This window comes from Protopterus annectens, chromosome 5.part0, assembly GCF_019279795.1.
Source record: "Protopterus annectens isolate FY-2018-M chromosome 5.part0, PAN1.0, whole genome shotgun sequence".
Lineage (NCBI taxonomy): Eukaryota > Metazoa > Chordata > Ceratodontiformes > Protopteridae > Protopterus > Protopterus annectens.
In genome coordinates, this window is record NC_056735.1 from 1,426,007,087 (window position 1) to 1,426,030,864 (window position 23,778).

The window sequence follows — 23,778 nt, forward strand, 5'->3', positions numbered from 1 at the left end:
ATGGGGTAATTGACTATACTTAAAATGGCCCGCAAGGGCAATTAACCTAGCATTAATCTATGCACATATGTTATAAAAACGTGTATTTTATGCAGCCACGTTAACAAAACGTTTACTCCTGCGTATGGGACAGAACTACAACCTTCTGCAGTAAATCGGTAATGAAACCCTACAGCTCCAAATAACTGCGTGCAGCAGCAAGGCACTTCCCCTACACTATTAAGTAATTAAAGAAAACAAATAGCAAGTCCGCAGTACTTTTTTTTTTTTTTTGCTTATAATCGGAATATTCCGTTACTCTACTGCTACGCAATGTGTGCTGCAGTTTTCAATAGGGAAACAGCAACCCTCACTTTTAACAGCTTGCCACAGAATGTAAAGCTCCTCCTTTCGCCGACATTAAAAGTTCAGAAATATGCTACAGTAATGCAGATTTAGCTGATGGGTAGGTCTCAAGATGATACATTACAGCTATTTTTATTCAAAAAACCAGGAAGCATTTACTCCGTTGCAGATAATCTTGCTTAATCTACCAAAAATGCCCTTGCTTCCACACAAAGCCTAATAAATAAAAAAACTACTTCTGTGATATTACAAAATTCTCAGATTACATTTAAATTGTTGTAGTGAGTTTACAGTAGAAGATAAAATGCGTAAATCAGTCAAATAGCACACAACAACATCCATACCTGGATTGAAGGAATTCCGAAGCGGACAGCTGTAGAGCTGACGACTAGAGCGCTGACACTAGTTTGCTTCCTGATTGGTTAGTTGCGACAGGCCTGCTAAGGTGAGAGTTCACAGCACTGCACAGCAACCGTGAACAACCATGGCGGCGCTCAGATGTAGTTCGTCTCTTCTAAGAGTTATTCTTAAAGTGAAGGTGAGAAGTGTTAAAGTACATAGTTTCTGACCCTATTGTTATTCCATGACAAAGATGTGTCATTTGACCATTACTGAACAACACACACTTTAAGTAAACAAAGACTAGCTTATTAGCTTGCTTTCTGACAGGTTAGGGGCATGTAGGTGACAACACGTGAACGGGGTCATATAAGGTGCTGCATTTAACAATATATCTGGTGTTGTTAAAAAAAAAAACTATTAGTTGAAAAACTGTTGTTTGAGGCGCTGTTTGATTTTTTTTATTTTGGCTTGTTTATTAAGCTATTTGTACACTGTTTTAACGCACATCCAGAGACTGGCAATATGAGAATCAGTGATAATTTGCTGCATTGTAATGCATGCCAGAACGGCATACCTCTCAAGTGTACCTCATTACGAGGAGCGTACATCATTTGGGATCTTACAAAGTTCATGTTCCTCAAAGTTCCACATTGAAAGGGTCTGTCACCTATTCAGTGTTAAGAATTTTGTAACTGATATCCATGATAAATAAAAAAGAATCCTATAATTCATTAAAAGATCCTTTTCATAAGTAAAACCAGCATATTTTAACCATTCGACCTTCCTGGTTGACGTTGTTAGTAAGCTGTTAAAATGTGTTCCACATTTTGCCCATTTGTTCCACATTATGAGGGCTAGTGTTCCTCATTTTGAAGTTGGAAGGTTGAGAGCTATGGAACCACTTCTCCCGAAATGTGTTTGGTTGCATGCATTATACAATAGTTGTGTCCAGTCCATCCATTTTTTCAATAAAATATATTGCCACTTCAGGGGGATTATTTTAACCTTGAAACCATGCTGCTTGTTTTTTGTGTCCAGAGAGCCAGAGTTTATACTACTAAGAATTTGTCATCACTTTTTTCTTTTGCTTTAAATTGCTTATGATAGGAATGTCAAACTGTTATCCTCCTCCATAATTTTGTATGAAATATGGTGTATAGACTGACATGTATGCCCACACAGAGGCCTTTTATCATGAAGTAGAAGTGGCAGTTGTACTTGACAACTTGTATATAATGGTGTCAGAAACAGTGGCAATTAGACCGTCTTCATTTGGGTGGTTGGAGTAATGTGGTAAGACAGCCAGGATGGATGTAGTTTGACAGTGAAAGATTTTTCTGCAGTGGTGTCCATCATAGACTGATTGTACTTTCATAAGTTAGCTCTTGAATATCTGTTACCTACTGGCTTGCAAATCCTGAGACAACGTAGACTGGCAAAGTGGAAGATGGTTAATCAGATTATCTGATGCAGGGCCAGCAAGAAGTGGCCTGCTTTGATTTTATTAAATGTTTTTCATACTGTTTGTTTGAGAAAATGCTGTGTAGTAAAGAGATGGACAAACTTCAGAATGTGCACTTCCACAGGAGATGAAACACGTTAAGCAGATGTACCTCACTATATATGTTTCTACCACTTCACCTGAAAGTTTGTTGCAGGCAGGTAGCACTGTTTATACCAAAATAAAATGATCATAAAGTGACCATTTAACTGGCCATTGCATCCAATTTCCTTAAAACAGTTTTACTTTAAGAACAGTGTTTATTCTCCAGTACTCAATGCTGATGGCATTCATGAGACATAGTTATTTTTATTTTTCTGGAAGTAGTGGTATGTATGTGCATTACCCTTTTAGCAGAAGTGAGTTGGAGTAGTCGTGGTGGAATAGTTCAAGACTGTGGTTGAAGTGGAATAAACATAGCTGAAGTATGAAGTGCAACAAAGAAGATGTTATAAACATTGTGTGTGTGTTACAGGAAATGGAAAGACCTGAGCTTGAGCAGCTGCCATGCATCTGTTGCTGTGGTTGGATTACTTATTGACCTAGATTATGTCAAAGAAGGTATACCTAATGCAAGATCCTAGAGTGCATATTGGTTAGCAAAAAAAGTTTCATATTGGTCTACTGACAGAAGACACAAGAGCAAAAGGTGATCTGATGCTTTTACTTGACCAACATAGGTTTTGCTCTATATTAATCCAGTAAAATATATCACATCAACTCTTGTGTTCTCAGTCAGCAGCAAGTGTTGACTTACAAACGGATACTGTCACTTAATGATCACTTTATTTGTGTATTGTGTTCTCAGAAAAAAAATTTACAGTAAATTGTAGTTTTTTACATTGTAGTGGTCTACGTCATTTTGCTTTTTGGTATCACTTTTTCTGATGCAGTTCTATTTTTATTGTAATGTGAAAACTGCTAATGTGGTAATAGGTGTTGTATCTCATCAAGACTTCAAGTAAACAAAATATATGACATCATGTAAGAGACGGGACAAAATATATGAAATCATGTAAGAAACTGCTGGCATGCATACTGTGCTCAGACTTAAGAGAATTGTAAGATGTTTAATTCTTAGGATGGTGTGTGATTAAAAAAGCTACATGCATGGTTGTAGTTCTCGCTGTTGTTGGTAGCAGTAAGGAGCTGATCTTCTTGTAGTATGAATATTTCCACAGGTTTGATTGATTGTAATAGCTAAACTTAGTTTTAGTCTTGCAGCTGCAAGATGTACCAATGTATTTCAGAATTGTATGCATTTCTGCCCCAGTTGTCTTTCTGACGATTGGCATATGTGGGTAGTACAACAGTAGATGGCATATGTAGGCAGTACATCAGTAGAGTTATCTTGAATACTTTAAAAACAAAAAAGAGTTTAAAATAATGATGTCTGCGTTGTCAGAGTTGGGATATTCACATTCCCACGAAAATGTGAGTGCTCTGCTTAGTCTTCCTCTCCATTTCAAAGTTTTTTTCACCTTGGGATTGTGGAAGGCTGCATATTATTAAGTTGCTGAAACTGAGTGGAAAAGCTGTTTTTGTGCTGTCACTGTAGTAGAACATATCAGTTTTGTGAGCCTGTGATGTGTTGATAGCTAAACCAATACCTTTGATGACTGGCCATTTTATGTAAGAATTTGGAAAGTTATTTTATTACATTGGTTGATATGTCAGCTAGAAATGTTTACTGCTGGATTTTTAAACATGTTACCTACAAATCCTTTGTGTTCAAGCTTGGATCTTTCTAAGAAAGTTGGACTGAGGCAGGAGGTTTAAACTGTAGATATTTTTGTAATCTTCTGTATTTAACATGTTTAATTTTGAGTAGTTTGAAGTACTGCTTAAAACTATTAATACTAATTTAGGCCATTTTACCTGCTTCACAATGTTACACGTTGTATCTTACTAGCTGTCCATGAAGTTGCAAATGTTGTGCATCATTCAAAGTAACACACAGATGGATCAATAATTCAGCAGTCTCCAGTACCAGTGTTACAATACGAGTCTCATGGAAGTAGAAAACAAACGCTGGATTTAGAAAGGGCAATTTCAGTGAATATTTGGTAAACAAAGGACAATTCATTCTTGGCATAAGTTAACAGATCTCTAATTATGGGATCAGTTTTCAGGGGGTATGTTGTCAATGTGATTAGTTACATGGGAAGTTATACTTGCCAAGGGGACAATTATGCACTTCTTGGCTTTTAGTGTTAGTCCATGGTTTTGGCACCAGCTGTCTGGGATGTGCTCTCTTGAAAGATCTTGTTATTCTTTGGGGAGTTTATGATTGCACCAAGTGTGCAGTTGTAGCATTAGCACTGACCTCCAAGAAGTAAATGTCAAAGGGGAGTGGCCCAAGGGCTGAACCCTGGATTACACTTCTAGTGGCGGGCCTTTCAGAGGAGGTATAGCCACCCACCCTAACTTTCTGGGATCTGTTTTCTAGCCAGTTTGTTATCCGGTGAGTTTCATGGGGATTGTAGTTTAGCTGGGAGAATTTATGTATGATATCTGTGTCTGGGATGGTGTTGAATGCCTTTATGAGATCTAGCTATATGATATGTACTGTTTTACTGTTATCTACTGCTTTAGTAACTTTTTTGAAGAAATCAACCTAGTTAAGTAGGCAGAACCTACCTGAGATGAATCCGAACTGGTTGAGTTATGAGTCTGTACGTTGCTTATATCCTTAAATGTTAATTCCGTAGTAATCCCTTCATTTTCCTTATAAGAAATACCATGTACAGTGCCTAATGGTAAACATATTTTCTGTGGAAGTAAATGGTCAAGATCCTGTCAGAAATGTAAAGCAGATTTAGAGAAACCCCTCTTGTAGCAAATGCTCTGGCATACCTGAACTGCATTACCTAGTAATGCATGTTTACCACCCTCATACATTTATATTAACTGTTTATAGTTTTACATACAGATTTCCTTCTGATCATCATGACCACTGTTTTGTATGGCAATTAAAATAGCAAAATGATCATCTTATGCTGAAATTCTGGAGTTACTGTAGATAATTGTTTTGTGCTCTCTGTAAATTGTTGATATCATAGTGACTTGATTTTTATTTTTCTTATGGTTATAAATGAGCAACACAAAAGTATGCAGCACAGAAAAGACAATGAATGGGCACCAGTTTAGGTAGAACTTTTCTTCTTTATTACATGAGAAGTGGACTGATCCATAATGCATACTTTTCAGTCATGACCTTTACAGATACACAAGTCATCATAAAATAATATTTTATCAATGTTCATCTTAGACATGCAGAGTAAATGTTTCTGACAGTTTACAGAACATTAACGATTTGCATACAATTGGTAAGCAGTGGAACTGATTGTTTTAAAGAAGTACTGTTACAGCCTGAAGTGCTCAAGAGGTTAATTTATTGCTGCTTTAAGTGCAGGTAAACACAGAACCCAAAAATACAAATAAAGCCATATTGCCAAAGTATATTGATTTTTTTTTTTTTTTTGTGTGTTCTGCAGCAGAATTTTAAATGTGGAATTTTACTGGATTATCCTGGTAAAGGGATGGAAACATAAAAATTGTTTATCTTCCCATCAAAAATACATCCCACATTATTCCTATGGACTTATCATAAACAAAGTTTGCACCAAGCCAAACCAAATTAATATTTTGGTCTAGTTATTTTGTGCCAGCTGTTCCTGATTTTCAGAGTTGTCCTAATTCCCAGTGATGTGAAAGTGGCATATTCCAAAGAAAATATGTATTTTGCAGTAATACTGAAAATACTATATCAGGTACATGTTATGGATGACTGATGTTACAGACATTTTTACAATACTCAAACTATGATATTTCTGAATCTGTACTTATAAATATTATTCAGATGGTGTAGTGTATTCATAAACATATCTATGAATGTAAACATTACCCGATCTACTGGCACAATAGTGTTACAAAGTAAAACAATACAGAATTTAAATAAATGATTAAGGCTAGTATACATTTTCTGAAAATGCTCTGTAAGGGGTTTCATCCTTCAACAACAGTAGTAGTATGGGTGATTACTGAATAATGATTCTGTAGTTTGTGGTTTTAATTTTAACAGACAGAACTCTGTTTAGAAAAAAATGAAATTACTTCAGCCTATTTGTTTGCATGCAAGAGCAGCTATTTAATTACAAAACATGCAACAGGAATACATTTCTACTGAAAATAACTTTTCACATCAGAGTGGGTGATTATCTCTGATAATGCCTTCTTATAATTAACAAAACTGTAGTGTGCTCAGTCCAAAATGAAACCCATGTATCTAGAATAATCCAAGACAAAAAAATGGGTAAAAATCATAAACTGCAAGTAGAGTTAATATTTTAGCACCTTTGCCTTTTTAATATTAAAGCTTGATTTGTTTTGTTATTAGAGGGTAAGGCTATTTTGCTAATGTTTCTCTCTTAGTTTGATTCCATTAGTCTCAGCTTAGTACGTGGCTTCAAAGAACCCATTTACTTGCACTGCTGTGTCTGGGTCCTGTCAGAAAATGGGCACAACACTTGTGTCTAGTATATCTTACCTGATGAATAAAAAAAATAAAGCACTGATCACAGCCATGGCATTTTGGCAGTTGTAAAATATTTCCCCTACCTTGTATATGAGAACTTGTTGATACGTCGATAAGATGAATTATTTGCCATCAGTTTCTCATCTGTAAAGGAGTTTTAAAGTGGTTTTCAAAGTTCAATATTTGACAGCCAATGTGCAGCTATTAGATTTTGCTTGTGGCTGCACTTGGGAGTGTCACTAAACTACAATAAAGCTACATCTCCATCTTGCTGTAATCATCCATTGTGGCTTCATTTGCATACCTTGCAGTGCTCTAACTTTGTCACGAGGTGCAGTTACCATTTTGTTCAGAGTTCAGTGTCTCATTGTAAAAGTACATGAAGACCTTGTGAAGTGTTTTACTGTGAAACATGTGGTTTATTGTAATGCATTCAGATGGCCCGTTTTTTACTCTATCCTGTTTCCATGAGTGACATATTGAGCAATAAATCTGACACTTTCAGTGGTATTTAATTGTTTTCACAGCCAATGTTTATGTAAAAATGGTTTTACAAAGTTCAGTAACTGGACAGTACACATCACAGCAAGGAATTTGACCACTGTTAAGCACTTTTAGGTTAACTGGTAAAATTTGCTTTAGAAATAGCGGTCGACCATATAAAACCTATGCCTACTTTCCAGTATTAGTTTTAGTAATTTTTGTCCTGCTCAGTGTTTATGCAGATATGATGTGCTATAGAGTATGGTGGTATTTTTTTGTACTGTAAGTTGTGTCTAGAAGACCGCTAAACTACTTTTGTTCAATGAGTAGTGGGATACCAAGCATTAAAACCTTCATTCAATTTGTACCATTTTGTTATGGTTTTTGATTATCCTTGTGGTTTATTTTGTCTTATAAAGCCTTTTTTTTCATATGTTCATATTTATAGTTAATATTTTTGTGGTGTGGCCACTTAACCAATGTTGCATTTAGATCTGAATTTATTCAGTGTAAATAATTAATTCCATTTGGAGTGTGATGTCCCCACTCTGACCAGGAATCAAGGAGCCTGAATCCTCACCACTGACACTGGAGAGGGACATTCACTTGGAATACAAATGGATACACTCAGTACTTCCAGATGTAGACCTCTCTCCATCAAGTATAATTTCTCTTAAGAGCACACAGGGGACACAGAGAAACCCAGTCCCCGGGGTGACTGTCTTCCTTCAGGTCCGCAACAAGACTCCCCACTGTCACAGCTTCAGAGTCCTCAGCTGAGCACCCAAGCCAAGTCCTCCACTTCTCTGTCTGTGAAACAAGTGCTTTGTGTCCGTGCTGCAAGTAGCTCACACACACACACACACACACACACACACACACCTGGGAAAGCCTGACACAGGTTTACTAGCTATGCCCCCCTTCTGCCCAGACTATAAGGTAGTGATCATTGCCACCAGGCACTACAAAGCCAGCTATCTAAGGCTCTTACAAGTGTGCCCAATTATACTGAGTAAAATCAATGTTAATACAAATGGTAGTTTGGCTAGCAGCATGGCTTTTATGAGTGGTCAGAGTTATCACCAAATAAATATATGTAGATATTCTCAACTTAAATATTTTTCTAAAAGGACTAGGCACAATAAGAAGTTTAAACCATATATTTATTAATAAATAATAAAAGAACATAAAAATATGAAATATCTATTTACAGTAAACACCAGAGTTTCAATCACAAGAAATATTAAAAGTAGCACCAATGGAAAGTTTCACACAGATACAGAAAAACAGCATTTAGCTAATCTCACTATCTCTTCCTGATTTTAAAAGAATTACTGTTTCCTAGTTAAGATACTTACTGTCACAAGGCAAGATGATGTGGGTGAGGGTCTTTCTAGTTAGGTTTCCAAGAACCAACTGCCTCTGAGACATCCGTCTCTTCTAAATTAAAACATTATTTCTGTACAGAATGAATTCACATACATATGGTCATCTGGTTCTGTTTATTGCAGTATCCCCCATCACTAGACAATTCCAGGATTTTAGCACCTACTTGTCAGTAATACACACACAAGCATTAGTCCGATCTGCTGCTGCTCTCAGAAGTCATAAAACCATTTTAACACTTCTACTCCTCCTACAGAGCTACTAAGCCAGGCTTCTTATAGACATTGTGTATCTGGCTTTATTCAAAACTGTGAGATAACATCTTTATAGCCTAATTTAATTTCAGATATTTTTCAAGGTTTGCTGCAGCTGGATTGTGATTAACCTCTGCTCTTCCATTGTCCTCTGAAACATATACATTTAATTCAGTTACAATAATACATGTACATTTTTTTTTAATTCCAGCAGGGCACAGGGCACACTGATATATTTTGACACAAGCAACTTTACAAATGCATTTTTAAACACAAGCATCTATACAAATCAGTTTGATATATAAATGATATATAATTATTTACAAAATTTCAGTAAAGTTGTGCTGGCATATGTTACACATCCACTGCCCTACTTCTCCTGGCATGCCCAGCAGTACCTCCTATCGTCACATGGAGTTATGAAAAGTTCTGGCATTTTGATGCATGCTTGTGTATTTGTTTCTTTTTTTCATGTTTGTAAACAGATTAACAGTTCACCTGTTTTACTAATATTTCATTGAGGAGGAAACCATGCCCATGTGTACAGTGAAAACATGCTTTGTATTCCTCAGTATAATTTAAGATTAAGTGGATCATTTGTAATATGTCACTATGTAGAGGAGTTGGAATCTTAAGTTGAGCACCAAATGTTAAGCCGAAACAGTTTCAGAATAAATTTTGATGCGTTACTGTAACCGCACCATTGTTAGCAGCCAAATCCAAACCAAAGCTAGCTGCAGATGCATGGAAAGGAAGACTGAGTTTGTTTAGAATTTAGAAAAACAAAAACAATGAAATGGAATCCTGCAAGAAATGAAAAAAAATGGAATTAAGCCAATGAAATATCTGATAGTCAGTTTGAGTGTATATGATAAAGAACATAGTAAAATAGGTTCTAGTGACTTTGAAAGAGTTTCTCATTTGGGGGTGGGGTACTGTCTTCACAGGCAGCAACGTGATGTATGCTGTCAGCAAAAGTAGGCAAGTTCTAAAATCAGAATGATACATTGTGCAAAGATAGCACTCTTCAAAAAGAAAATTACATCAGTCAATGACAGAAGAACAAATTATTTAGGGAAAAGTGGAGTATGATTTTAACCATGTTATTGAACAAATGTCTTTGGGGGTGAAACATTTCATGAAGGACTGGTCATAGGAGATTATAGCAATAACCCACGCCTGGGTGTGGGTAATGCGGGATTTACCCACGGTTGGTGTGGTTCGCCCTCGGGACCAAACAAAGACAACCGTGGGTAAATCCCGCATTACCCACACCCAGAAGTGAGTTATTGCTATTATACTATGACATTATTTAAGAAAAGAAATAATTACTTTTCTTAAATAATGGCATTGTATAATGCCTCTTTGCTGCCCTTCCGCAGCTGCCTGGTATCCGCGGCAGTTCTGATGTACTGCGCATGCCAACGCAGTACATCAGAGCTGTGGCTAAAAGCAACGGAGAAAGCAAGATCTCCGTTGCTTTTTTACTGTTTTGCTATATTAAATGGGTTTAACATAGCAAGACAGCTTTAAAATAAGCAACGGAGATGTCCGTTGCTTATTTTAAAGCTGTCTCGCTATGTTAAACCCATTTAACATAGCGAGACATGTTTAAGAAAAAAAGCAACGGAGAAAGCAAGATCTCCGTTGCTTTTTACACACTGTGTCACTATGTTAAAGGAGTTTAACATAGCGAGACATCTCTGTTGCTTTTTTTAAACCTGTGTCGCTTTGTTAAACTCTTTTAACATAGCGAGACAGTGTTTTAAAAAAGACTTATACTAATGGACAAAGTCCGGGTGACCGGACCTTTTTCCATTAGTATAAGTCGATTTACAACGTGCACGCTGGCCAATCAGCGTGCACGTTTTGGAATATTAATGGGGGGTCATGGTATAATCTAGGATAAAGGGAACCTGTGAATGACAAGTGTAAGTCAATAGGGGCAGCCATGTGTTTACCTGGATCTAAATGTTGTGGTACTATGCCAATTCTAAGTGATGAAAGACTGAATTTGGAAAGCTCTTCAGTAATAGCAGTAGGTATTAGTGTATTGAGTATAGTAACATCTTGCACACCTTCATACATTTCAGGAATGTGATCGTGAGGCATAAAGCGAGGAATAAGTTAGAAAGCCATGTTAGCATCCAATTATTCTGTTATAAAGTATGAAAACGCCAAGTAAATTAATAACATTAACGTATACCTGTGTGTGTGTGTGTGTGTGTGTGTGTGTGTGTGTGTGTGTGTGTGTATATGTGTGTGTATATATATATATATATATATATATATATATATATATATATATATAATATTATATAAAATGTATGTATACGTGTGTGTAGAGAAGCTTCATTGATGTATTTAAAATTTATGGACTGTAATGCAAAAAAACACATCCATATAAAAAGGTTAATGCATGTTTTAACCAAGGGGGAGGGGGGTTGTAGAATTCATGCAAGACATGTAAAAATGTGCTGCTCTTCATTGGTTAAAAATTTTGTTTTGGCATAACAACTTGTTCTTGTGGCCAAAAAAAATATATATATATATATATAAAATGTAAACCTGCATTAGCCTTCTCTACATTAACACAGAGTTACAGTAGGAGAAGGGAAGTGTGTTTGTGTGTATGCTGCCTTGCAAACAGGAAAGCAGGAGCCTGGCCTGTTACTTCTTAACCATATCTCTTTTTCTTTTATTTCTGCTCTATTTTAAACTCCACTTTCATTTTATCCCACTCACTAGCTAATAGCTTGTGAATACATTTCTGCCTTCCCTAATAAATCTTGAGTAATAATTTCCACTACCCATTCCTTAAATTCCTTTTTTAAACCGACAGTACATCATTTTTATTTCATTAGCACGCATTTCTATGTTGGTTATTGGCACATGATCTGAGATGGTTATTGGATGCATGTATAGGCTTTCAATTAAATGCACATATTCCTGTGAATATGAATTATAATTTCTCTTTAGTGATCTGTGATTTCTGTCTAGTGTAGCCCAGTTATTGTACCCTGGGGAATAATATATAAATTCTCTGAGAGTTCCTTTCACTGATGTCGCATCTTTTGTACCAAATATTGTTTTTGTAAATTTCTTCAGAAATCTACTCTATTTTGTTATATTTTCCCTTCTAGGTCCCTCAGCTACATCCTCACTGTGCAAGTGAAGTTCCAGTCCCCACCTATAAGTAATATTCCCTGCTGACAGCTGATTATTTCTCCAGAAATTTTAAGTTCCATAATAGCAGTTTTTGGTGGAATATAAATTCATGCCAGCATAATTCTTTTCCCTTACCAGTAGCTCATTACGACCACCAGTCTACCAGTATTGTCTTAACCCCTCTTCTATCACTTTGGTGCTCCTCAAGCAAGTAGCAGAAGTACTTTTCTTTTCATTCATCCCTGATACTCTGGTGAATATCCAGTCTGAAATCCTTTCTTTATCAAATTCACATGCTCACTTCTTTTCAAATGTGTCTCCTGTAACATTGCTATTTGCAATCTACATTTTTTCATATAATTCAATACTTTTACGTTTTTGTCTGTACCTGTGAGGCCATTCACATTCCAAAATAGCATAGGTAATGTAACCGTTATGATAAGAATCCCATTTATTATATACAACAGCTTTTCTAAAAGTCTATTTCTAGCTTTTGTGTTACATGCACCATTAATGTGTATCAGGTTACCCTCTTATCTGTCACATTTTACAAGAATTTTTGTTTTAATGAAAACCTTCAGAAAAAAAAGAACATTCCAAATCTTATTAACCTAAAAGAAATGCAGAAAACTATGTACATCTTCGAATAATGATGTTGAACCCTCCTGATAGGAACAGTTATCTCAAATTCCCACAGGTATTATCTAACCTAAAATTAAGGCTGTCCATGCTAAAATGCATGTTACAGTCTGGGCTCCTACTTGCACATTACTGTTTGTTGTTGTCTTAATCCTTATTCCCATCCCAGATGTGAAAAACTGATTGTTTGCTTTTAGAAAATGCTAACATTTAGGCTTTAAAATTGCTCTGGCTTTTATTGCCTGCCTCTGTAGTCAGCTTGTCTCCATAGAGACACAAGGACAAAATGTACAGCTGCCCTCGGCTGCAGACTTCACACTGAACATTTGCTAAAGGAAAACTTTTCATTATACTTGGTGTTCTTTTATTTACCTGATTTAACTAGTTAGATTAGGCCAAGGGCTTTTGATATTCACCTATGCAAAAGTAAGACCAACAATATCAGTTCTATGTATGTTATAATCTGTGCACTTTTACATCCTGACCCTCTCCTCCGCAACCCAAGATCAAAGCATATTAACTTAAACATGCTTTTGTCCAGCATTCCTTCTTTTTACATTGTAATGCGGACATTTCTTAAAACCAAAAAAGGTACTTGTTTACTTTTAGTATGTTTATCATGTACAGAAGTAACTTATAATGCTGTATTACATAACATGCAATTTATATCATGAAATGTTTTTCTGAAATACTGTTTAGAACAAAACTTGTTTTTTTAGTTACCTTTTTTCTTATTTCCTCCTAGTGTCATTCAAACAGCAATGACATGAAATTGAGTATATGCTTCTCAGTCCCTCACAAGTTTAACAAAATCAACAAAAGTACAATATGCCTACTTTTTTCTTGTAAAGCCATATTTCACAAATGTGAATGAGGCTTTATAATCTCACATTTATTCACTAATTTCAGTGTTTCTGGTCGTCTTCCTGTACATCCCCATCTCCCAAATCCAGATTCTGGTTCAAGTCCAAGGTACTCCCGATTCTTCTAATCAACTAAAAACTCCACTCAAAAGAGCAAACTCCTAAAACAAAAACAATGAATGAAGACTTGTGGCTAAGGTAGTAGGCGCTCAGTAAACTTTAATTGCCACAATTAAAACAAAAAATCAGGGAAGAATAACAATACCTTTACACTAGTACAATGATAAGCGGTTTCATCTTGGTCTTTGCCAAAATTTCATCAGATAAAAACAATCCATAAAGTCGATATTAATATAGTACATCATTTTACATTACAACCAATAATCTTTTTCTTTCCTAACGCCTTTAAAAATAAATGAATAGTAGTCCTTCCTACTCCTGATTTTAATTGCCCAGTCGAATTCCACTGGTGAGCAAACCTAGCAGTAAAATAAGTAAAACTACGTTCTTAAAAAATAGATTAAAAATTGGTGGCAAGATAAAACTCCAATTCAATCAATGTAGCCTATTAAATGCAAAAAGTCATCTGCGTAAGGCTTTTAGTTTAAGCACACAAGCAATAGATGTCTTAGGTTCATAAGTTCATACTAGGCTATCTGCCCTAGGGCATTTATAAGCCTAGCCAGAGTGTTTGGCTTTCGCCACCCATTTTAAATTAATTTTGCTATGCTCTTTTTCAAGGTTAGTATACTGTGCCTCTGTCTAACAGTGACACAGAAGTGATACCCGGGGAAAACCTACGATCTCCCATCCACTCATCAAGATTCCTCTTGAAGAGAGTCAATGAGGGACTCTGCCTAACCTGGACTGAGATTTTATTCTAGAGTGAAGGGAGCCTCTGGGTTATGAATCTGTCCCTCCAGCATGTCCTATTTATTTCAGTGCTGAGGTTCAAGTCTCTCGAGCGCGTAGCTCGATGGGATTTGGATTTTCTGAGGTGCAGCATGTCCATTAATTCTGGGTTGGACATGGCTTTATACGTCAGGCACAGATCGCCTCTGAGCAGGCGGTATGCCACTGAGTAGAGCTGGAGTTTCTTTAACCGGGCAGCGTATGGCATCTGTTTGAGCCCTATGATCCTCTTGGTGAGGTACTTTTGGGGTCTTTCCAGTTGCTGCAGGTGTCTGGTAAGGTACATCCCAAAAGGGGCATTGTACTCAATTATGGGCCTGATGAGGGATGAGTAAAGAGGCACGATGACCTCCCTGATCTAGATGTGAATCCCTTCATGATTAGGTGGGCTATATAAAATGTTTTTCTAACCACTTTGGCCACGTGGTTGTCAAATGAGAGATTGCTATCAACTTGGGTCCCCAGGTCCCTAATTACTTCTTCTGTACTTAATGGATTACCACCTATGTGGTAATTTGTGGGCACTTTGTTTTTGCCAAAGGGGATGACTATACACTTTTTGGCGTTTAGCTTGAGGCCATGGCTCTGGCACCAGTTGTCTGTTTCTATGAGGCCCTTTTGGAGGATGCTTGTGTCGGCTGGAGAGTCGATTATGGCGCCCAGTTTGCAGTCATCTGCGAGCTTAGTCAGCCACAGTCCTTCCGTGTTGGCCTGTACCTCCGAGAAATATATACCGAACAAGAGGGGTCCCAGGACTGAGCCTTGTGGGACACCACTTGTAACTGGTTTGGAGTCTGACATGGCTCCAGCAATTCTTACCATGTGGGTTCTGTCCTTGAGCCAGTTTGCAACCCATCTGGTGACATAGGGGTTTATATTTAAGCTGGTGAGCTTATCTATAATGCCTGAGTGGGGTATTGTATCGAAGGCTTTTGCGAGGTCCAGGTAGGCTGTGTGGACCACCTTCCCCTCGTCAATGGCCTTGGTGACTGTGTTTCAAAGAAATCAACTAGGTTTAAGAGGCAGGATCTGCCCTTAAAAAAGCCGAACTGGGTAGGATCCAGTGTCTGTAGGTCCCCAATATCTTTATTTATGAGGTCCATGATGATCCTTTCCATACCTTTGCAGACCAAGCTAGTCAGGCTTATGGGGCGATAGTTTCCAGGATCCGTTGAGGCACCACCTTTGTGGAGAGGGACCACTGTTGCTGTACGCCACTCTTTGGGTACATATCCTGTAGTAAGGCTGAGATTGAACAGTAGTTTTATGTTTGGGTTTAGCTCTTCTTGGAGTTCATGTAGGGCGCAGCCCAGGACACCATCTGGTCCCATTGATGCTGTGTTTTTTGCTTTGGAGAGGGCAGCTCTTACCTGAGCATCTGAGATGTCAGGGGGGCAGCACTCTGCTGGGATAAATATTTGCCCTTTTGGTGGGGAGAAGTTTGCGCTGAACCTGTCAGCTAGGTTGTTGGCAATGTCTGTGGGTTTGGTGTATTTTTTGTCATTTTGGACTAATTCTGAGCATATCTGGGAATTCCCACCCAGGTTCCTAACATAACTAAAGAAAGCCTTGTGATTATCCTTAGTGTCCTGTGCAATTTTTCTCTCGAAGCTGGCCTTAGACGATTTTATGAGTGACCGTAGTTTTTTGCTAATACTGATCAGAGATGCCTTCCCCTTTTGGGATTTTGCTCTATCATGTAGTAGCTTCCTCCTTCTATTGTATAGTTTGTTTATGGCTGGGGTCCACCAGACAGGACATCTGCCTTTGGAGGATTGGGTTTTGGTTTTATTTGGGATTGCATGATCCATGCATTCCTGAAGGTGTTCATAGAATGCGTTTATAAAGGATTCTGCGGTCTGGGCCGTATTTTCCATAGGCCCGGGGGCTTTGAAGGATTCCACCTCAGTTTTGAGGAGTGTGAAATTTGCTTTAGAGAAGTTTTTCACTGTGGATTTCAGGGCAGGGGTGGAGTCGGGATGTGAATATCCAGTGAGATTAGTTTATGGTCTGATCTTACCAGTGAGGAATACACTTCTGGTCTGGAGCATAGAGTCCCCATGTTGGTGATGATCAGGTCCAGTATGTTTTCCCCTCTTGTGGGAGTGGTAACAAGTTGTTCCATAGCATTTGAGTTTATAAATTCTAGGAACCTTTGGGCTAGGGTGTTGGAGCTAGAGTAATGCTCCCAGTCTATGTTTGGGTAGTTGAAGTCGCCCAATATAATGGTGTTTAGAGAGACCTTCATATTTTCCAGTGTTCTCAGAAAGGCCGAGTGGGGTTCCTGGGTTTGGGAGGGTGGTCTGTAGCAGGCTATAAACTGGAAGGCAGTTTTACCCACTGTTAGTTGCACATGGATAGTCTCTGATGCTTCGTGCTGTGCCACCAACCTGGAGGTGTGGGTATCTTTGACGAATATTGATGCTCCCCCTTCTTTTGTGGTACGGTCCAAGTTTTGGGGCCAAAAAGCATGGTATGAGGTATAACCTGGTAGTGCTGGGGTGCTCTTGGGAGCCTTGAACCAGGTTTCTGTTACTGCACAGATATCGATGTTCTCCATGCTAAGGAGAGTTTCGAGTGCGTGCATCTTGAGGTTTAGACTTAGCATTACTCTTAGTTTCTTATCCCTTGTGATACCTATGGAGGTGGGTTTGTCTTTTGAGCCTTGCCTAAAAAAGGCACTATGGGGGTAGCAAGAGCCTTTGCCAATATCCGAAAGCCCAGAGGTGACAGGTGCAAGCCGTTCTAGCGAAGCATCGTGGCTTGTCGAGCATGTCATCCCAGGCTGACAGACATTGGATCCCCTTTGAATGACACCAATACTTAAGCCAATTGTTGAAATTGATCATCTTTTCTTCATATTGTGGCATCATTCTTGGTGAGGGTAAGATGCTACTCAAGGTCAGGATCATACCGGCCTGGGCTACATGCTCAGAGAGCTCCTGTATGTCTCTTTTCATGTAGTCCAGGGAGGTATGTCTCAGGTCATTCACACCAGCATGGACAATGACGGAGTCATATTTGTACTTGCCTTGGCGTGACCTGAGTGCTTGTGTTATGTGGCGGATCCTAGCACCCAACAGGCAGCTCACCGTGACCTTCTCCTTGTTCAGCCTGGTGAGCGGGACGTCAGTGTGCCTGACGATAGAGTCACCTATTACAAGTGTATCAGGTGTGTTGTTTAGCCTTAAGGGCTGTGACTGTTCGGCACACTGGCTTTGTGAGCTATGTGTTGCACGTGTTTTGTTGTAGCGGTTGCTTGGGTGCCTGCTTTGGAGGTCTCTGCTGCGTAGGCAGATTTTTATTTAGAGCCTCCGAGTATGTTTTTGTGTGTTTATGTGTTTGGTTTGCTGTCGTGGTAGGTCTATGTGAGACTGGAATTGTAGTGAGTGTGGTTTCCTTCTCCTCCTGACTGGTTTCGCCAGTACTGAGTTGAGAGAGCTTAGCCTCCAGTATGGCTATATGGTTGCATCTCTCACATGTGTTGGAATTTGTTGGGAGGAGGAGAGGGTTGTCTGTGTACATGAGGCAGTTGTAACATTGCCTCAAGATTCCCAGATTCGCCAGCTGGACCGGAGAGGAGATTGACAACTGACCTTTGGACATGCTAGAATAGTATTGGGAATTCCTTTATAATTAAAAAAAAGGGCCAACTGGGAACGAGGTACTCGAGGGGAGTTTGTGAGGGTGTAGTGCTTTTAATATTTTAGTGCTGACTTATATAATTGCTTTAGTGAGCAAGTGCCAGGTAACTTAAATGCAATGTGTTACAGGTAACTTAAATGCAAAAACGACAAACAGTAACTTTCTTTCAAGTGAAACTAGGAAATAAGTACAGTAAGCAATGCAGATATCACTAGGGATCCACAGAAGCGCTGAAAAGCTGCGTTTTAGGTGGAATTAGCGTTTCAGGGAAATAACAAGCAAACAAACAAGCATCATACAAATAAAGCTAGATTCAGCAGCCTTGGATCTAGTCTATGCTACAGCAAACAAGGTGTACCAATTTCAGTAAGAAGCAGTTCAGATATGCAGGCACTATAAGCCTTTAACCAGAAATTCCCAGCTCAGAAGGGCAGAGTCCAGCCTCTCACAAGAGTGCAAACCACGAACCCTTTTAATGTAAAATAACTGGCCTGAAGCCCAAGTGCTTAAACCAGAATTAATACACTTTTAGAATAACAGACACTGAGCCCTTAATCAGCAGTTCCCAACTTAGAAGGATGTAAGCTACCTGTTCTGCCACTACAGTGCAGACCACAAACCTTCTTAATGTAAAACAACTGGTCTGAAGCCCAAGTGCTTAATCCAAAAGACTTAGAATGATAGCTACACTTTAATCAAATTACTACCAAGCAGTAATAAATACAACTGAATACTTTAAAGAATGCCTGGATTAGTGCTCAGGTTATACAAACAAAGCTAGATTCAGCAGGCCTGGATCTAGTCTATGCTACAGCAAACAAGGTGTACCAATTTCAGTAAGAAGCAGTTTAGATATGCAGGCACTATAAGCTTTTAACCAGAAATTCCCAACTAGAAGGGCAGAGTCCAGCCTCTCACAAGAGTGCAGACCACGAGCCCTTTTAATGTAAAATAACTGGCCTGCAAAACAACTGGTCTGAAGCCCAAGTGCTTAAACTAAAAGGCTTAGAATGAGTTACACCAAGCAGTAATAAATACAGTTGAGTACTTTTAAGATGACGCAAAAGCAAAATAAAGTAGGAAGAAACACAAATACAGTAAAAGCAGATGTTTTTTTTGAGTGAGCAAATGAGATGGACCCAGGAGTTACAGGACAGAAACAAGTGCAAATGCAGGCCTTCAAATCAGGAAGTTGAGAGAGATGGAAGACCGCCCAAACGGCCAATAACTACAAATTCTGGGCCAGAACCACTCCTTATGTGGTAGACAGGTTACCTAGTGCTTACCACTCCCACTGATAAGCTAGAAGGCTTCCCTCCAACACAGAAAGGCTTGGGGGCTCAGAAGCTTACAAATAGTCCTGGATACAGCAAATCTGTATCTGGAACACTAATTACAGGAAAGGTAGGAAACAGGCTTATATCAGAAAAGTAGCAAAAACAGTAGTAAAAACAATTCACATGCAGTGCAAGCTGGCACACTTTAGTATGTAGCAATATTAGTCCACACACAGTTTGAAAAAATGTAATTAAATTAAAAAAGACTAAAAGCAAGTGCAGAAAGGGTTTATTAGGTAGAATGCGGTAAAGAGATGGGACTGGGGGAGTGTCCTAGATCAAATCTACAGTGGGGCGGGCACTGCAAAAGCCACCAAATTTAAACTACTACCAAAACAGGGAGGGGGGGTGGGGAAAAGTTTCAACAGAGAAGTGAGGAATCAGAGTGCAAATTATAAAACCCAAAAAATATATACTGATCTCTGTATATTTGCAGAACACTAAGACAACAGATATCTAAGCAACAATTTAGCTCTATAATACAGAATAATACAGAAAAATATACTCAGCTCTATATATTTCCAGATAGTCTTGTAAGGCTGTTCCACTTTAAATGAGTCCCGGGTAATTATTCGAATTCAACAGAAGCTGCCAATGTAGATCTCTCTTTTCAAGATGCACCGCCCATGGTCCACCCCTCTCATTCTTGATAATTTTCTCTAAACTAATGAATTTAAATCAATGGTTTTGATTAAGTAATACATGCTTATTTATGACTCCTTTATGACCAGTAGTTGATGCTTGAGGTTTGATTACAAGTGCTTGTGCTAAGCTCTTAGATGTACATCTGAAACACTAGGAAGAGCAAGTTTGCAGGGATTCATGGGATTTTCTCACTAAAATTAATAAAGCGCCTTTTAATGCGGATGATTTATTGGTCACGGTTGATGTAAAAGATCTATATGCAGTTGTCCCACACACCTTGGGAATGGAATGGTTTGTTGAGTATTTAATAAATTTATAAAATCAATCAAGTAAAGGTTAATTTATTCGAGGAGCTACTGGAAATAGTATTAAAGAACAATTCATTATTTGTTGTTTGAGGAGGAAATCTGGAAATCCTTCTATACCACTCCTCTGCACAAAGGTGACAACTCTGTTGAACCCTCTAAGTATAGACCAATTGCTATTCTCTCACCGGTCTCTAAGATCCTTTAAAAATGTATACATACTCCACTACTGTCCTATCTCATTCACAAAAATCTCCTCACCCCCTCACAACATGGTTTCTGCCCTATACACAGTACCTCAACTGCCTTATTATCCTTTACTCAAAAGGTTGCAGAAGCTAGGGGCATTAGTTTCCTCGTCTCCTGTCTATTCCTTGGTCTCGCTAAAGCCTTCGACACTGTGTCGCATCCCATTTTTCTTAACAAACTCTCAGACCTAAACCTCTGTCCTTCTACTCTTGGCTGGTTCCAGTCCTACCTTATTGGCAGAAAACAAGCTGCTAGATGGCAGCAGGCTTTCTCACCCTTCCTTGCTGTTCAAACAGATGTACCCCAAGGTTTCATATTTGGATTGCTCCTTTTCAACCTCTTTACCAACAACCTATATTCATCCTGCAGTCTGTCATCTGTAATACAATATGCAGATGACTCTACTCTCTTATTTATCTGTAATACTATCTCGGAACTACACACACTTAACATAGAATTCCTTTATCTCTGTTGAAAAATGGCTCAGGAATAATCAACTAATCCTTAACCCGAAGAAAACTCAACTCCTTCTTCTCTTCCTACCTCATTCACTCTCTCACCTTAAATCCAACTTTTCTCTCTCCTGCTAGATGGCACCACTATCTCCCCTGCCTCACACACCAAACTCCTTGGGTTAATAATTGATGACCAACTAAAATTTGACTTGCACATACAACAGGGGTCATCAAAAAAACACCATCAAAAACCTGGACTACTTTATAGGAACAAAAACTTCCTCACAACTACCACTAAACGCATATTTGCGCAAGTATCTCTCTTACTTAAGTCTTCTATATGCTTCCCCCATCCTTACCAATATACAAACTATCTTGGTACAGAAACTGGAACAAACATACAACAAAATTGCCAGATTTATTCTAAACCAACCACTCTCGTCGCATCACCGCCTCTCGCTAAACAAACTTCAGTGGCTGGAATTTCTGCACCTTCTCCTACAATTGCAACTCCACACTACCTTTTCCATACTCAACAACCCCTTTGCCTGCCCCGCTCTCGCCTCCCATGTGACTCTCTCCCCGGCCTCTCTGGAGTGCTGATCAGCATCTTCTCTCAGTTTATAAACCCAAAAGGAATATTGGAAAACTACTTTACAAACACTGTCTCACTAAATTATAACAAACTTCCTTCCATATTAGATCCACCCTTTCCTTTCCCTGTTTTAAAAAGGAGCTTAAATCCCACCTAGTAAACTTGAAATTGTCATTGCCTTGACCACACATAGTCTTAGTCTGTCCTACTGTATAACCTCTTGCATCTCCTAACTTTCTTTCTGTTAGCAACTTCTGATTAAACTAACCTCCTAAACCCTCAGCTCTACTACTATAACCCCCTCCCATTCTCCACACTATTTATCTTTTTCCCCACTTCCTATCAGTGTCTGTACATCTTCCTTCATTTGAACAATGATTGATTATCTTTTTGTTTTATATATGTAGTAAATGTAGACCACTGCAACCCTTAATGTTCATATTTTTTTGTTTTGTTTTTCTCTTTATAATTAATTTTGTATTTGCATTGTTTGTAATAGTTTTTGTCTTCTATGTTTATCTTTGCTTATGTTTGCTGGGGCTCTTTCCCCTTGGGTCTCCACGAAAATGGGTTACTTACTATCAATGCAATGCAAATAGTTAATAACCTTTTCTTTTTTACAATTATTTTGTATTGTGATTGTTATTTAATATTTGTATATTGTCACTTTTTCTTTACTTATATGTGCTTGGGGTTTTCCCTCTAGTCTCCACTGAAAATGGGTTTGTTTGCAAACTCATTTGGACTAACCCGGTTAACAAATAATAAATAAATAAAATAAGTAAATATTTTTTGCAAACTAAAGGGGTGGCAATGAATTCTAGTTCCAGTGCCCTTTTTGCTAATATAATTATGGCCTAGTGGGAAAAACACTGTGTTGGAAAGTGTCTTAAAGGATGTTTTAGAATGTATACCCATTACCTTGATGACATGTCCTTCTTTTGGATGAAAGAGGTGGAAGAATTGTCACATTTTCTTAAATATATAAACCAAATCACTGGGTTTTTGAAATTCACGTCACATGTAGACCTTTTAAAGATTTCTTTATTTAGATGTGCTATTAGAGAAAGATGTGGTTGGCCATGAATATATAGCACTGATTTATAGAAAACCAACATATTTGAATAGTCTGTTGCAGAACTCTAGTGCACACCCTCTCTCTCAAAAAAGTTAGCACTAAAGGGTCAGTTTGTTAGAGTTGCCTGTATGTTGTCAAAGGAGAAAGTGTTTTTTGGAAGAATGTGATATTTTGTCTAATATGTGCCTAAAATGAGGTTTAGGTTTATAGATTGGTATTAAGCTAACTGCCCTTGTGAGCCGTTTTAAGCCTAGCCAATTATCTCTTGTGAGACTCAAACCCTGCACCTTGTGTTTGTAAAGCAAACACCTTACGCATTAGGTCACCCTCCTAAGTTGCCCCTATACTTTATTTTGGAATCTAAAAATGAAGTGATTCTTAAGAGGTCCGTGGGCTATTTTGCACATATTTTGCATGCTAAAAATAATCTAGCAATTTTTGAGAAGCAACGGGGCACTAATAATGAGTGTCTTGGATGTGCATGTGTTATTGCCTATAATTTAGAATGTAACAAGCTACAGCAAATTATGTATACAAATTGAGCTTCTCTTAAGGATGATGGGAATGTTAGAGATAAGTTGGAAGATTTTCCTAGATTTGCTTACAAAAACAGAATGTGTTTTAAAACTGATACTGGAAAAAACATTTACACAGTAACATGAAACGATAATTCATGGTATGAGAATTTGTGGACATTTATAATTCTTGCAAATATGTTCTTACTTGTGACAGAACTGAGTTAAGGGGTAAGAAAATAACACTAAGCCATAGGTATGATTGTCAAACGAGGGGTGTGGTATATACGGCTCTGTGCCAACTTTGTGGAGCATATTATATAGGTAAAACTGAGCTTATGTTAAAGGAACACATTTATAACCATTATGGTACAGCGGTAGCGTTGTTGCCTCACAGCAAGAGGTTCTCCTGTTCGATTCTCGGCTGGAGTGCCTTCTGTGTGAAGTCTGCATGTCCTCCTCGCGGTCGAGTGGCCTCCGAAAGACATGCATGAATGGGCCTGCCTTCGCTGAAGGTTGGGCAT

The 23,778-nt window shown here is 38.3% G+C and overlaps 1 protein-coding gene across 1 annotated transcript in view; it reads left to right on the top strand.

The window, feature by feature from the left end:
• Nucleotides 1-703: 703 nt before the first annotated feature.
• Nucleotides 704-23,778, top strand: part of PCCA (propionyl-CoA carboxylase subunit alpha) — a 4,227,722-nt gene continuing 4,204,647 nt past the window's right edge. Inside the window, exon 1 of the mRNA XM_044071233.1 lies at nucleotides 704-883. Within this exon, the coding sequence (XP_043927168.1) occupies nucleotides 830-883 (54 nt within the window). The 5' untranslated portion in view covers nucleotides 704-829. The remainder of the gene's footprint in view (nucleotides 884-23,778) is intronic.